This window comes from Ahaetulla prasina, chromosome 16, assembly GCF_028640845.1.
Source record: "Ahaetulla prasina isolate Xishuangbanna chromosome 16, ASM2864084v1, whole genome shotgun sequence".
Taxonomy (NCBI): Eukaryota; Metazoa; Chordata; class Lepidosauria; order Squamata; family Colubridae; genus Ahaetulla; species Ahaetulla prasina.
This window is the reverse complement of record NC_080554.1, coordinates 13,940,187-13,957,400: the sequence shown is the minus strand read 5'-3', so window position 1 is coordinate 13,957,400 and position 17,214 is coordinate 13,940,187. Positions and strand designations below refer to the sequence as shown.

General features: G+C 43.4%; 1 protein-coding gene across 1 annotated transcript in view; it reads right to left on the bottom strand.

The window, feature by feature from the left end:
* FAM163B (family with sequence similarity 163 member B) overlaps nt 1-17,214 on the bottom strand; it is a 47,472-nt gene that overhangs the window by 12,140 nt on the left and 18,118 nt on the right. The window contains exon 2 of the mRNA XM_058159422.1: nt 6,718-6,832. Within this exon, the coding sequence (XP_058015405.1) occupies nt 6,718-6,810 (93 nt within the window). The 5' untranslated portion in view covers nt 6,811-6,832. The remainder of the gene's footprint in view (nt 1-6,717; nt 6,833-17,214) is intronic.

Here is a 17,214-nt window from a genome sequence, read left to right as displayed (position 1 = left end):
ATTGAAACCAAGTATAATTCCTCCTTCTTCATTTAATCCCTGTAATGATTTTAATTGCAATCTACCTCCTTCAGCATACAAAAGTTCTTTATATGTAATCATTTCCTGTTTCTGTTCTATATTTATATTCTCTATTGCATGTCTAGGGCTCGCCCATATAGGAATCTTATAATCTAATTTATAGGAATATTTATTCCAGACCATAAAGAGCACTTCTCAACACATGATTCTTAAAAGCCCTATCCACTTTTTCCATAAAATAAATCGCATGCCATCCATATAACAAGTCATAACCTTCTATATTCAAAATTCTTTCCTCTGTTAAGTTAAACCAGTCACTTATTACTGAGAGGTTACTGCTTCATAATATAGTTTAAAATTAGGCATTCTTAAACCACCTCTTTCCCGTGAATCCTGTATTATTGTCATTTTAACCCTCGCCTTTTATCCCTGCCATATAAATTTATTAATCCCACTCTGGCAATCTTCCAAATTTTTATCCTTTTTAATTATAGGTATCATCTGGAACAGAAACAAAAATCTAGGTAACACATTCATTTTAATAGCAATCCTTCCCAATAGGGATAACTGCAATTTCTTCCAGCCATTCATATCATTCTGAACTTTTGCCATAGCAAGTCATAATTATTCTTATAAAGTTTCTTGTTCGATGAGCTAATATAGACCCTAAATATTTAACCTTTTTACTACCTCAAATCCTGTCATTTCCTCTAGTTTTTGTTTCTGTTGTATAGACATATTTTTAATTATCACTTTTGTTTTTTCTGATTTATTTTAAATCCTGATACCTTTCCATATTTATCAATTACTTCCAACAAAAATCTACTTGAATTTATAGGATTCATTAACGTAACCACTACATCATCTGCAAAAGCTCTAACTTTGTACTCATATTGTCTAATCTTTATTGCATCTATTTTCATTAATTCTCGTATTTTATCTAATAATGGTTCCAGAGTCAAAACAAACAATAATGGTGATAAGGGACATCCCTGTCTTGTTCCTTTCGCAATCTTAATAACTTCTGTCAAACTACCATTTACTATAATCTGTGCTGTTTGCTCTCCATAAATCGCTTTAATTATTCTAATAAAACAGTCTCCAAATTGCATTTTCTCTATTAATTTAAATAAAAAATCCCAATGCAATCGATCAAAGGCTTTCTCTGCATCCAAAAAAATAAGTGCCGCTGAAGTATTCTTCTTTTCCAAATATTCCAATATATTAATAATCTGTCTAACATTATTCCTCATCTGCCTCCCTTTTATAAAACCAGATTGATCAGTATGAATTCTTTGTTGTAAAACTAACATTAATCTATTTGCTATTATTTTTACAAAAATCTTATAATCATTATTTAAAAGTGAAATCGGCCTATAGTTACCAGGTTTAGAGCAGTCTTGCTCCTCTTTCGGTATCAGTGAAATAAAAGATGTTTTCCATGACCGGGGTATTCCACTCTAATTGTATCTGATTAAATAATTCTTTAAGTGGGCCTAATATTTCATCCTGTGTTTTTTTATAATAAGTTGCTGTAAGACCATCTGTACCAGGGGTTTTCCCCATTTTTAATTGTTTAATTGCCTCCACTATTTCTCCAGTAGCTATCGGCCGGTTCAGCTCCTCCCTCTGTTCTAATGTTAGAATATTCACCTTATAATCTTTCAAATAATCATAAATATCCCTATCCAATATTTTGTCTTTTGCATATAGTGCAGTATAAAATTCTGAGAATGCCTTTTTAATTTTATCCTGTTGATATGTCTCTTTACCTTTATATTCTATTTTTTGTATGACACGTGCTTTCTGTTTCTTCCTTAAATTATATGCCAACCATCTCCCAGGTTTATTTGCATTACAAAAAGTATTATGTTTAGCATATTGTATATTCGTTGCCACCTGGTCTGCCATTAACATATTAAATTGACTCTGTAATATTTTTATAGCCTCTTTAAGTTTATGATCTTGTGGGTTTTGAATTAATAACTGTTGCTTCCTTTGAATTTCTTCTTCCAAATATCTACGCTGCTTTTGTTTATTATTCCTTTGCCTGTTGTCCAAATAAAATCAATATCCTCTAATAAACGCTTTGCTCGCTTCCCACACAGTTCCTATAGGTGTCCCTTTGTACATATTAAAATCAAAAAATTCTTTTAACTGTTTCTTACAATAAGTTACATTATCCTCATATCTAAACAGATTTTCATTCAACCTCCATGTTCTACCACCTTTTTTCCCTTGTAATAATTCCATCCATACTGGGCTATGGTCAGTTAAACACCTCGAAAATATCTTCGTTTTCTTCACCCTAGAAAGCAAGTCATTAGAAATTAAAATAAAATCAATGCGTGAAAAAGATTGATGCCTATCAGAAAAAAGTAAAATCTCTCTCATCTGGATTCCGTAACCTCCATATATCTCTAAACTCAAAGTCTTCCATCATTTCAAAAAAAGATTTTGGTAATTTTGCATGTATAGGTATCTTCTTGGAGGAAGTTCTCTTTCTTGTATCAATTACTCCATTCCAGTCTCCTAATAAAATAAACGAACTATAATCCCAGAGGTCAACCTCTCATGTAACATTTTGTAAAACTTTTCTTGTTGCTGATTAGGTGCATAAATACCTATCAACAAAGTCTTTTTGCATCTATCACCAGTTCAATAGCAATAAATCTTCCTTGAATATCTGCCTCAATTAAGCTTAGCTGGTAAATCCTTCTGATATATACAACAATTCCATGCTTCTTTTCCAAAGCTGATGCAACAAAATGGTTACCCAATTTTGAATTAATTAAATATTTTTGGTCTGATAATTTTATATGTGTCTCTTGCAAACAAATCACATCATTTTTAAATTGTTTCAAGTAGTGAAATATTTTCCTTCTTTTCTGAGCTGAATTCAAGCCATTAACATTCCATGACAAGATTCTATTTGCCATTACTGGCCTCCTGAAGCTTTGAAGCAGACGCTCCTCCTCCGGTATCTTCCGTCTAGCTCCTCCCACAGCTTCCATAATGGGATCCTGACTTTTACTTTGAGACTGTTGCTCTTCTTTACGCTTAAGGGCTCCTCTTGTCACCCTTTGCTCTTGTGGTTCCTCTAATACTGGCAGCAATAAAGGCTCTTGGGTCACCACGCCTTCTTGAGTCTCTTGAAGTTTTTCTATCACTTCTATTTCGACTTTCAAAACTGTAGAAAGAAAATCCTTTGCCTTTAAAACCGTGTCAATTCTATATCTCCTTCCTTGATAGAATAGTGTCAGTCCAACTGGCACCTCCCATCTGAATTGAATCTGATGTTTTTTAAGTTCTTGTGTAAAAAGCAAATTGCTTCCTGTCTCTTAACATCTTTGAAGGAATCTCTTTCAACACCTTCAACTCCTGTTCTCCAATTTTTAAAGTTGTCTGATATGAAACTTGCAGAATTTGATTTCTCATAGTCCTTTTCACAAAATAAACCACAATGTCCCGAGGAAGCTTTCTCTGTCTTGCAATCCAAGAATTAACTCTATATATTTTATCAATTTGGTAAGCTACATCTTGAGGTCCGCTTCAATAAATTCAGCCAATGCTTCTGATATAATTTTTCTTAAGTCTTCTCACGCTCTTCTCGCATACCACAATTCTAAGAGCTCCTTCCATAAGTTTATATTGTAATATCACAACCTGATCTTCATTTTGATCCACTTTTTTCTGAACACCTTTCATTTCATCTTCTAAATACTTATTTGACTGAGAGATCTGTTGCATTTCCACTTCCAATCCTTCAATTTTTTTACTCAGTCCTTGAACTGCCATAAGAATATCTTCTCTTATTTTTGCATTAAAATTCTCCATCATCTCTTTTTGCCTATCTTCAGAAAGTTTTAATTGTTCTTTCAATATTTCCTCAAGACTTGGTTCAGATCCCCTTCTTCCAGAAGGCTTTAAAGGTTTAGCTGCCATTCTGTCTTCAAAAGAATCAGGAATTCAAACTTAATAACTCTCCTTCCCTCCTTTCAGTATAAAAAAAACTCCGTTTGTAACAATCCACAAGTAACGCTGCTTCATCGTACTAAAAAATTTTACTTTCACTTTTAGACGCCATTTTAAAAGTCAATTAATCAAAGACAAAGAAAGGTTTCAAATTTCAAAAAGGGAGTCGGTACTTGCCGTGCTGATTCTACAGACTACCTGTACATCTTGAGAGGGACCCTCTTTGAATGCAGGTGATGTTGCTGGTGTTCCCCTCCCCTCCACTGGCCATGCTGGTGGGTTTCCTAGCCCTGAGAATCTCAACCTGCTTAGTTTATCTGTACAGGAATAAATGCAAGCATCACGCAAATGCATCAGGTCCTGCACTGTGGATACACCGAGGCTGTAATTGGGCGGTCCCAGAATGTTCCAGGCATTTTACTGTCATTTAATATAGCCTTGGCCACTTTTCTAGCTTTTGAGGATAGGAAATGAATGAGCAACTGAGGAATATAAACAAATGAACCCCAAGAATCCTCCCTGGGAATGTTCCAACTTGGAACATTTGCTTTTTTGTGTTTCCTGTTAGGTGCCCAGTTCTTCTGCCCTCGGATATTTCGACTTCCCTGCAATTGATCCATTGCTTCCCACCCCACCCCACCCCACCCCCGAAAAAAAAATCCCTTGGTAAACTTCTGCATTATGCACAGCAGGTCAATGAGTTTCCTTTAGTGCTAAACATTTGCTTTCTGGGGTTTTTTTCTTATTGTTTTGAAGTTTTTGTCTCCTGCAGCTTCATTCCTGATTTTCCCCCTTTAGAATTGGCCCGTGCTCAGAGACTACTTTATGAAAGGTTGTGAGACTCTGACATAGAATAAAAGGGTTGGAAGGGACCTTGGAGGTCTTCTAGTCCAACCCCTGCTCAATCTGGAGACCCTACAACATACTGAACAAATGGCTGTGAAGTCTCTTCTTGAAAACCTCCAATGATGGAGCACCTACAACTTCTGAAAGCAATAATCTTGCCATAAAACAACAAATGCCATGGTCTGTAGAGATTCTCTGTCATCCAGGTCATGGTTGTCCCAAAGGTGCTTTTTCAGGAGGCAACTGGACTTTGTTTTTTTTCTTTTTGAAGACGTTTCACTTCTCATCCAAGAAGCTTCTTCAGCTCTGACTGGATGGTGGGGAATGGAAGGATCCATATTCCTTACAGACAGCTGGTCCTTTGCATCCTTTTACAGAGTCCTTGAAGCACTTGGAGGTTTATCTGTGCCTTCAGGGTCACCTGAGTGGTGCAAATGTTTCCTGTAGTCTGCAATTTTTTCTCTGGAAATCCATTCCTATTCCCACACCATTCAATTGTATAGCTAGAAGTCTGTAGAGATTCTCAGTATTCCAGGTCCTGGTTGTCCCGAAGGTGCTTGTTCAGGAGGCAACTGGACTTTCCTGTTTTTCTTTTGAAGATATTTTACTTCTCATCCAAGAAGCTTCTTCAGCTCTGACAAATAATGGAGAATGGAAGGTTTTATATTCTTTTTATACGCTATTTGCAAGGAATATAAATCCTTCCATTCCCCACTATCCTGTCAGAGCGGAAGAAGCTTCTTGGATGAGAAGCGAAATGTCTTCAAAAAGAAAAAAAAAGAAAGTCCAGTTGCCTCCTTGAAAAAGCACCTTTGGGTTAATGCAACAAGCCCTTTGAGGGTGACGTATTGGGCCTTCTTAGCTCCAGATTATTCTGGAAAACTGTTTTGCCCATAAAATGCAGTCTGAATAACTACCAAGGCTGACCAGTTTGTCTTCCGTTTCCAAGTCTGCCCTCCAAGGTCAAGGATTTTGCAACTGTCCTTCCTCCTTCGCATTTACCAGCCTAAGGAACTTCCCTTTTGAGTAGTCTGAGAAGCAGTTCTGTGGCTGCATAATTTTAGTGATAAAAGGAAACCTCCCCCAACTGATCTGGCTCACCAGAGAGTCTTCTAAAGCAGGGGTCTCCAACCTGGGCAACTTTAAGCCTGGTGGACTTCAACTCCCAGAATTCCGCCAGGTTTAAAGTTGCCCAGGTTTGGAGACCCCTGTTCTGAAGGGAGCCCCTTGTACAGGCGCCATTGGAAGAGAAGAGTCTGCCTTGCACAAGCTCTTCAGCAGCTTCCCCACCTGCCTAAAATGAAATGAAATAAGAGGCAGCACGGAGGTGACTTGAGAATGATGCTCCGTACAGAAAGGATTTGATTTTTTTCTGATGTGGTCATTTGGCTGTGAGTGGCAGCAGCAGATGCCAATTTTCACATTCCTTAGACTGCCAGAAGTTCTCCAAAGCACACTCTCACCGTCAAAATCTCGGCTTTTGGCAATGGTGCAAGATTTTTTTGGCAGCTGGCAAGGGAAGCCTTCGCTCCTCTGGCAGAGCACACGTGCAGACGCTTCCACGGCGAAAGAGCAAACTGGTGAATCAAATCTTATGATATAATAAACACGTATGAAATCACATTCCTCAGCCACCCCCTCCCCACCCACCCCAACCCCCACTTTCTCTCACACACACACCATTCTCTGTGAATTCCTACACAAACCTAGTCTGGATTCTGGCCATGCAAAATCCTGGCCAAATAAAAGCAGGTATCCCCCAAATCCCAAGAAAAACAACAGCACGCTTGTAACACAACAGCTCCTCCCCATCCCAGGCACAGAAGTGTAATAATAAATAATTTTTAAAAACTCATGTTGTGAAGCAAAATGTACCTGTAGCCTGCAGTAGCAGAGAACAGCTATAATGCACAGTAATATGACAGTTGCTAATATTCCGCCGGTGATGACCACAGTCCCCGCGGTCATCCGACCTCTTCCCCATCAACACCTGGAAAGGAAAGCAGAAAGAAGCATGACAAAGGGACCTTCGGGACGGGGGGATCGGGGTGGGCAGGGGTGGCAAGTGGAAGGCCTGTGGCCATCAGCATACTCCTTCAGCCCCCAGACTGCTCCTCCAATCACTGAAATTGCACTTCAGCAACCGCCTAAGATAGGGATGTCAAACTTGAGGCCCAGGGGCCACATCCGGCCCCCAGGGTGCTTAGATCTGGCCCGTGGGGCTGCCCTGGAAGCAGTGAAGGACCGGCCCACAGTGCCTCTGCCACTGAAAACAGAGCTCAGGAAGGCCACATGTGGCCCTCCCGGGCTCCGTTTTCACTGGCAGAGGGTTGCAGGAGACCGTCGCAGCTGAAAACGGAGCTCAGGAGCCCATTTTTGCTGGCAGAACACTTGGGCCACCACAGGTGTCCCGACATGAGTGATGTTTAGCTGCCCCCCCCCCCCAAGGTCAAACACAACCCTGATGAAATCGAGCTTGAGACCCCTGGCCTAAGAGAGCCTGCATCCGCTTGGCCACCTACGGCAGGAGTTCACTTCCAATGTTTCAGCGGTTTTCTGAAAGGTCTCGCAAACCTGCAGGCACTTTGTGTGAAAACTCCCTTCTGTGATTGCTTGCAAGAACCTGGGCCGATTCCACAGCAGGGCTAGGAAGCGGGAAGAGTTGGCAGTCCTACATCCCATGGCATCCGACGGTGATCCCTTTCGAACCCAAGTTCGGACAGTGGCCTTTATGCTGAACTGCGAGGCCCTCCTTGATTGGCTGCCACACCCCAATCCCTGGCTCATTCGAACCCAGCAGCAAGCAGACTGGGCCCAAACTAAGCCTGCAAGCCCCCATGGCAGAGAAGCCGAAGCCAGATGGGGAAAGCTGTTTCCCTTTACATCTCACGTTCTTACAGCTTCAGGGGCTTCTGAGTAGAAGACTTTGGCTTCTCTGCCACGTGGCTCAGCCTCTTTGAAAAGTAAGCGCAGTAAAGCCACGGGGAATGGGGTGGGGAGGGCAGATCAGGCCCAGGGACTCTCCCTTTTGGCCTGGGACAGACCGGGGGAGTCCTAGGGTGGTCCTGTAACAGGCCGTTCAGGAAGGGTCACCAGACAGGCAGGTAGCTGGGCCACGTGGGAGGCCGGGGCGAAGGCAGGCATGTGAGCTGGGCCACACGGTCGAGGCAAGGGAGCCAGGGAACAGCAGCTGCTATGCAGAGGTAGGATTCAGCAGGTTCTGACCAGTTCTGGAGAACCAGTAGCGGAAAGTTTGAGTAATTTGGAGCAGAAATTTTGAGTAAATACCACCTCTGACTGGTCCCACCCCCATCTATTCTCTGCCTCCCGAGTCCCAGATGATAGGGAGGAAATGGGGATTTGGGAATAACCTTCCCCTGGAGTGGGGTGGGAATGGAAATTCTATAGTATCCTTCCCCTGCCACGCCCACCAACCCACACCCACAGAACCGGTAGTAAAAAAATTTGAAACCCACCACAGCTGCTATGCCATGACCAAGGCCGGCGAGGTGAGATAAGGAGTGACTGGGAGGGGCAGCCAGTGGTGTGATTAGCTGGTTCTCCGAACTGCACAAAAATTTAACAATAGATCCGAACCGGCTGGAGCCCATCTCTGCATCCATGACTCTGGACTGAACGATATACATTAGTGTGCTTGTTTTCCCCATTTGGTTTTCTTTTCTTCTGCTTTAATATATTCTAGCTTTGATTTTAAATAAAGCTGATGCTGAGATGGGCAGCCTGAAAAAATCTTATAAATAAATGATCTATTTCTGAACAGCCTTCTGTTAGACCAAATCATGCCAAGTTGATGATGAGCCAGGGTCAATTAACAGCTAAAGTCAAGACTTTAAACTTTCCAAGAATTATTTGCCATTGCTGAGAAACTGGATAGGTTTCACATACCTCCCTGGATCTCTTGGCCAAGCTGACTGGGGGGGCATTTCCACCAGCAAGGTGGAAGTTACCCCGTGGGTGCCCAAATCTGAGGCTCAAGGCTCTAGAAAGGGCCAAGTTTGGTGACCTACTTAATAAAGCTGTTCATTAAACCTTTACACAAATAAAGGCTGCTGGGCATCACAGAAGCCTTGCTGATCTTTGCAGCACAAATAGCAGGGAAAGGGTTGGGCATTGGATTCTGTATAAAGATCCTTCTCCTTAAAATGAAGACTGTTCTTGGCTTCTTTTGAACTCTGCCCAAGCCATTTGCTCAGGACCTGCGGTCAAACCATTCATTGTTGCCTGATCACTCCAGAAAGCAAACAAGTGTGGTGCGGTGGCTAGAGGTAAAGCTCTTGCCTCACAATCAGGAAGCTGTGAGTTCGATCCTAGGTAGAGGCAGATATTTCTCTCTCTGGCCACAATGAGAATATATCTGCTGAACAAAACTCTGCATTGGCGACAGGAAGGGCATCTGGCCATTAATTGCTCGGCTAGTTCCATTCAGTTGCCCAGACTCCACCCCGCAAAGGATTACGGGGTCGTTAAATGATGATGATAACTGCAGGCAGCAATTTGACTCTCAGCAGAGCAACCAATAAAGCAACCCTGAAGAACAAAAGGGGGGGGATGTATTAATGAGCCCCAAACAAGCCTCTGATTAATACTTCACAGCAAGAAGGTCAACCAAAGGACTCTTTCGAAATGCTGCCAATTGAAGCAAAGTCTGAGGCCCAGTTGGCAAGAGCCGTGGTCTGTGTGTCCCTCGCAGATGATCTGACTGAGGCAAGATTAGATACTGCAACTATTTTTCATCCTGTTGTCCAAGCTGAGAAGCTGGAACCGGGGAGAGCATTCAACCCTGCCAGACTCACGACGTTCATCCAAGATGCAGCCAGGGATCTAGTTTCACAATGACTTGGCCCCAAATTCCCTTAGTGTGGTGGAGAGGAGCTGCACAAACTTCTTTCCACTCTTTGCTATTGATGTGTTTCATGTACCAATAAGCAGACACAATGACAACTCTGATCTCCCTGCCCACATTCAGAGTCCAGATCAAGATCAACCTCCGAATCACAGGGAGAGCCTGCCAAGGGTTTAAAACAATGTCTGTAAGACACTGCATGTGATGCTCAACTTCTTGAAATGCTGCTGAAAAGATGGGGAAAGTAGTGCAATAACACTTACACTTATCTACCGCTTCAGTGCTTTACAGCCCTCTCTAAGCGGTTTACAGAGTCAGCTCTTGCCCCCAACAATCTGGATCCTCTTTTTACCCACCTCAGAAGGATGGAGGGCTGAGTCAACCTTGAGCTGGTGAGAATCGAACTGCTGGCAGTCGGCAGAGTTAGTTTGCAATACTGCATTCTAACCACTGCTGAGAGAGAGAGAGAGAGAGAGAGAGAGAGAGAGAGAGAGAGAGAGAGAGCGCAATAGCCCTTAGACTTATATGCCGCTTCACAATGCTTTACAGCCCTCTCTAAGTGGTTTACAGAGTCAGCATGGTTTCTCTCTAATCCACATCACATTTCCAACCAACTTTTTCTCTCTCTCCAGAGCCAGAGATTATTCTCACCAAAGAAACACATTTCACACATGCACAGAATTCATCTGGGAATATTTTTATTTTCTTTCTAACAGAGTCCACCTTTTTCAGATCAACCAAGTAATCCATTGGCTACAACAGGAATGGACTGCCAGCTTGTTACAGCCCAAGCGTCTGTTCATCAGTCCAAGTGAGAGAGACCTGTCCAAAGTCACCCACCACCTAAGACAGGACTAGAACTCACCTTCTCCTGGTTTATAGCCAGGAGCCAGCAAATTGGCTCTCTACTGGGTACATTCCTGTTTGGTCAATTACACAAGAGTAGCAGATGACCTAGCGTGAGTCTCATATGCATCCACCCACCCAGAAGCTTTGAGGTATACAATTTTTTTTTATTATTTACATTTATAGCCCAGAGAGCAAAATAAGTTGAAATAGAAGAGGTGCAGATCTCTGACTGCATTGTGCATCCGAAGAAGTGAGTTCTGTCCAATCAAAGCAAAAGCTATTCAGTTACTACATCCCAGCTTCACTACCTATCAGTGGAACAACTTGCCTGCAGAAGTTGTGAATGCTCCAACACTGGAAATTTTTAAGAAAATGTTGGATAACCATTTGTCTGAAATGGTGTAGGATTTCCTGGGCAGGGAGGTTGGACTAGAAGACCTCCAAGGTCCCTTCCAACTCGTTGTTGTTGTTGTTGTTGTTGTTGTTGTTGTTGTTGTTACCTCACAAAGTATCTGAAGTTTTGCCAACTGTACGCACTGGGCTCTTACAGAGGAACTGATTGTCCCAATTCAGGTGGTGGTTCCAATCTTCCCGAGCTCTCCAGCCTAGGACCTGTCTTCAGGAATACGGGGACAGCAGGCCTCGCCCTCCGAGGGTTGCTGGTGTTGTATTCGCAAAACAACAGCAAGAAGTGAGGCAACGCAGGAGAACCATTAACAGTTCTTTTATTAACTACAAACAATTAACTGAGGTGAGCAAGCAAGCAAGCTCTAAACTGACAGCCCTTTTATATTGGAGCTGTCAACAGCTCAGCCAGTAGCAGCTCCTTAATTCTCCCGCCGGCTATAGCATCGGCGGTTAACCAGTCAACTGCTGGTTACTGGTCATGTGTTCTCCAGCCGAAACACAACAGCTGGGGCTTGTTTAGCCTGAAGCCCCGAAGGAACCCCCAAATGAGGTTCAAGGCTCGGGCTCTGCTAAGGGCGAGGAAGGATTCCTTCAGTGTAAAAAAGAACAGCTTCTCTTACTCCGCAATCACCCAGGCCATCCTCTCCTCCTCACAAGACTCTCCAGCCAAGGTAACAGGGGGAGGGAAATAATGTCTTTTTTCAATTTAGCACAGCAAGAGCGCACACTGCAAATGGGGGAAGAAAATGTACAGTAACATTTCCTGCATTGACTCTGTAGATCTGGAAGCTTGAAACTCTCTAAAGCCCAAGGAGGGGAATTCAGAACAGGAGACATTCCACATGGAGACGTTCAAAAACAGAACTTCCTGTCTAGACTTTTGGAGAAAAAAAAACCGCAGGCTCTTAACTGGGGGCTCTGCAGGCTTCCAGAGCGATTGTGCAACTCCACTGGAAATTCGCTCACTGGATTTTCTTTTGGCTCTTGAAGCTAAATGGGCACCCATGTTTTCTCCCCCTCTTGTCATCCTTTATTGCAGGGGTGTCAAACTCAATTTCATTGGGGGCCAATGGGGGCCATCATTATTTATTTTACTTATTTTTATTTTATTTTATTTGTCGAGTATGTATTAGATAATATAGATAAGTGTAAGCATGAATTGAATACATAAAATGAATACAATTAAAGGGAACATTAGGACAGGAACGGTAGGCACGCTGGTGCTCTTATGCACACCCCTTACAGACCTCTTAGGAATGGGGTGAGGTCAACAGTAGCCAGTCTAAGGTTAAAATTTTGGGGGCTTTGGGATGAAACCAGAGTCAGGTAGTGCATTCCAGGCATTGACCACTCTGTTGCTGAAGTCATATTTTCTGCAATCGAGTTTGGTGCAGTTTACCTTAATTTTGTATCTATTGTGTGCTCGTGTATTGTTGTGGTTGAAGCTGAAGTAGTCATTGACAGGTAGGACATTGTAGCAGATGATTTTATGAGCTATGCTTAGGTCATACCGAAGGTGGCGTAGTTCTAAATTTTCTAAGCCCAAAATTTGGAGTCTGGTGGCATAAGGTATTTTGTTGCGAGCAGAGGAGTGGAGGACTCTTCTTGTGAAATATCTCTGAACTTGTTCAATTGTATTAAAGTCTTAATGTGTTAATGAATGAATGTATCTTTTCTTTTATGCACACTGAGAGAATATGCACCAAGACAAATTCCTTGTGTGTCCAATCACACTTGGCCAATAAAAAATTTCTATTCTATTCTATTCTATTCTATTCTATTCTATTCTATTCTATTCTATTCTATTCTATTAATGTCTGATATGCAGGGTGGGTTCCAGACAGATGAGCTGTATTTGAGAATTGGTCTAGCAAATCAATGGTGGGTTTCAAAAAATTTTACTACCGGTTCTCTGGGTGTGGCTTGGTGGGTGTGGCAGGGAAGGATACTGTAAAATCTCCATTCCCACCCCTCTCCAGGGGAAGGTAACTGCAAAAATCGCCATTTCCTCCTGATCAGCTGGGACCTGGGAGGCAGAGAATAGATGGGGGCGGGGCCAGTCAGAATTTTTACTACCAGTTCTCCGAACTACTCAAAATTTCCGCTACCGGTTCTTCAGAACAGGTCAGAACCTGCTGAAACCCACCTCTGTAGCAAATGTTTTGTATGCACTGGTTAGTAGTGTAATATTACCGGAGAAGCTTTGCAAGATGAGGTTTACAACCCTTAATGCCTTTTTTGGCAATGTGGTTACAGTGGCCTTTGGCAGTTAGAGCATTTGATACGAGTACTCGGTGGTTGCCCACAAAGGGCCAGTTGCATGTAAGACTATGACAACTCACAGCGGCCAAGTGGGGTGGCTGGACAGTCACTGCCGGGTTGTGTGACTAGGTGGGCATGACTTGATGGGCATGGCCGGGGTGTGTGGCCGGCTCGATGCCACTTGCTGGGCGTGGCTGTGTCAGGATGGAACAAGTTGCACTGGCTAACTCGACATGGGGTGTATGTGTGTGCAGAACACACCATTCTTCTCCCAATCCCAGAAATCATTGGTGTTTTCCTGTCTGGTGCCCCCTCCCAGCAAAGCAGGAGGTGGAGGATAACGCTGCTGCTGCGTGTGGGAGCACAGAGGAGCAAGTCTGCAGGAAGCAGTTTCCTCCGAGTTCAACTTCTGCCCTGACAGATCTGAGAGCAAGAGGAGCAGGCCTGGTCCTGCACGAGGCAGGCTGGCCTTTCATGAAAAGGAATCCCTGTTTCCAGCTGTGTGTGGTAAGGATGCTTGTTGTCAACAGAGGGGGAAGGATACGACATCATCTATCTCCAGTCTATGTTCCTTCAATAGTTCCAAGAAGGCTCCACACCCATTTGCACTACTCCAGTACACAGGACTTGAGGACACAGATAAATTTTCACGTGGCCTCAACAACCCTCTAAAACAATGCAAATGACCTGTATTTCGCAGGGACGCAGTGGCTCAATGGCTAGGACGCTGAGCTTGTCGATCAACAGGCTGGAAGTTCAGCGGTTCGAATCCCTAGTGCCGCATAATGGGGTGAGCTCCCATTACTTGTCCCAGCTTCTGCCAACCTAGCAGTTTGAAAGCACGTAAAAAATGCAAGTAGAAAAATAGGGACCATTTTTGGTGGGAAGGTAACAGCATCCCGTGCGCCTTTGGCGTTTAGTCATGCCGGCCACATGACCACGGAGACGTCTTCGGACAGCGCTGGCTCTTCGACTTTGAAACGGAGATGAGCACCGCCCCCTAGAGTCAGGAACGACTAGCACATATGTGCGAGGGGAACCTTTACGTTTACCTTAAGGAGTATAAATCCTTCCATTCCCCACCATCCAGTCAGAGCTGAAGAAGCTTCTTTGATGAGAAGCAAAATGTCTTCAAAGAAAAACCAGAAAGTCCAGTTGCCTCCTGAAAAAGCATTTGTGGGACTACAGGCACTTGGATAACAGTCGTGGCCGCCAGACATCACAGGATGGCATTTTGGGGCTCTTGGAGCCTTGGTCAGTGTCTGCCTCAGCTCCTCAGGCCAAACTGCCTGCCAAGGCGTGTCCTGGACAAACTGTCACTTGTTTCAACCCTTGTCCTCCTTAGATGATATTCTGGACAATGGAATGGATCTATGAAGAAGAGTTGCAGGATTTGGGTTTGGCTGGTCTAGAGAAAAGGAGGACCAGGGGGGACCTGATAACAGTCTTCCAGTATTTGAGGGGCTGCCACAAAGAAGAGGGGCGGTCAACTTATTTTCCAAAGCACCAGAGGGCAGTACAGGAAGCAATGGAGGGAAACTAATCAAGGAGAGAAGCAACCTGGAATTAAGGAGAAACTTCCTAACAGTGAGGACAATCAAGCAGTGGAACAGAAGTTGCCACCAGAAGTTGTGGGTGCTTCATCACTGGGGTTTTTTTTAAGAAGAGACTAGAGGCAGCCACTTGTCTGAAATGCTATAGGATCTCCTCCTTGAGCAGGGGGCTGGACTAGAAGGCCTCCAAGGTCTCTTCCAGCCCTATTCTGGTTGACTGAATGGCTGATGTCTGAGGGTTTGGCAATCTTCTTATATCCCTCTCTGGGCTCAGTCATCCATAACCTCCACTCCGAGGCCTCAGCATTTCTGATCCAGGCAGGGTGATACCACCTGCTTCAACCACAAAGAGCAAATCAGACCAAATGTCTGACATTTCAATAAAACAGCTTCCTCCCGGATTCTCCCTGACGATGTTTTAATCGTTTTCTGGTGCCCCTGATTCTAATTTTAGGTATTTGAAGTAGTGATAAATGTAGGAGGATATTTATTTTTTCTACATACAAAATTCGCATTTATGTAAAGCACCATGGAGCAGTATATAACTGCTATTGCTATTAAAATTACCAAGTGAAGAAAATGTAAATGGTGTCAAATTTGTTATATTACATCCCCTTCCAAGGTCAATTACCCCCGAAAAATCTCACTCTGGATTTGTTTTCTCCCCTGGCACCAGCTTTCAGAACTGGGATTTTTGGTGGGGGCCAAGGGCACCTGTCTCAGATAAAGGCAGAAGACCCAAAACAGTTCCAGTCCTGACCCCAGGGTTACCTTATACTTACATAGCAATGATTATGCATCAGAACTTCCAATGAGAGCTTAGCAGGTTCCAGAACCACCATGAAAACTGGGCCCTTCTCACAGCAGCCCAATTATTCCAACATGCATCAAGTTTAGCTGAGGTAAATTCTTATTCTTATCTCTTTCCAATCCTATTTATGAGTGTATTTTGGGTTTTAGTCAGTTGCTTTTAATGTTTTGGACTGCAAGGCGATCCAACCGATCAGTCCTAGAGGAGACCAACCCTGACTGCTCTCTAGAAGGCCAGATCCTGAAGAAGAAACTCAAATACTTTGGCCACCTAATGAGAAGGAAGGACTCAAAGGAGAAGAGCCTAATGCTGGGAAAGATTGAGGGCAAAAGAAGAATGGGATGACAGAGAACCAGGTGGCTGGATGGAGTCACTGAAGCAGTCGGCGTGAGCTTAAATGGACTCCAGAGGATGGCAGAGGACAGGAAGGCCTACAGGAACGTTGTCCATGGGGTCGCGATGGGTCAGACATGACTCTGCAACTAACAACAACACATTGTCAAGGAAAAGGTATAGAATAGGTAGTACTTAGCTCAACAGTGAGAGGATCTGGGAGTCTTAGTGGACAGTCACTTGTCCACTAAAAGACCAATGCAGTCTTTGCATTGCATCAACAGAGGGATACTGCCCTAATCATGTGCAGTGTTAGTCCTTCATTAGAACTGGCAAGACCATGATTGGAAGACTGCATCTTGTTCTGATCACCATGGTACAAAAATGTGGAGACTCTAGAAAGAGTGCAGAGAAGAGCAACAAAGGGGACTTGAGGCCAAAACGTATGATTAGCGTTTTGGGAACTGGGCATTTCTAGTCTAATGAAGAGAAGGACTAGGGGTGATATTTGAGGGGCTGTCACAGAGAAGAGGGGGGTCAACCTATTATTCCCCAAAGTACCTGAAGCAATGGAGGGAACCTAATAAAGTAGAGATCCAGTCTAGAACTAAAGATACATTTCCTTATGTAGGGAGAACAATCAATCAGTGGAATGGCTTCCCTCCGGAGGCTGTTGGGGCTAGATCGCTGGAGGTTTTTAAGAAGAGACCGGACAGCCATTTGTCTGGACAGAATGGTATAGGATCTCTTGCTCAAGCAGTGGGGCTGGACTAGAAGACCTCCAAGGTCCCTTTCAACTCTATTATTCTATATTCTAATCCCCCCCAAAGAAAACATTAAACAATATATGTAACAATAAATTAAAGTTTTCTACTGTGGTGTGGATTGTGCGATATCTTCTCAGAAATTAAAGACTGGCCTGATAAATCAAAATAAAAATTATCCCATCATTAGAAAGGCTAATTGTTCTGGGATTTTCATGTATAATAATGAAGACTGTTTGCAACTTCTGCCACAATATTCAAATTACAAGAATCCTTGAGGTCATATAGCTCACCCCCTGCTTGGTGCAGGAAGCCAATGTAAAGCACCTTCACCCAGAAGGCTGCCCAACGTATCTGGAGAAGAGAAGCCCCCAGTATCTGAGCCACTGGCTCCATCCTGGTTGGAAGATTCTCCTAATGTCCCTGTAGGGCCAAGCACCTTCTCCAAAGAAACTCTGCACAGCTCATTTCCATCCTGCTCCAGGTTCAGACTTTTTTGGGTTTTGTTTTTTTAAAACCCACAGAATA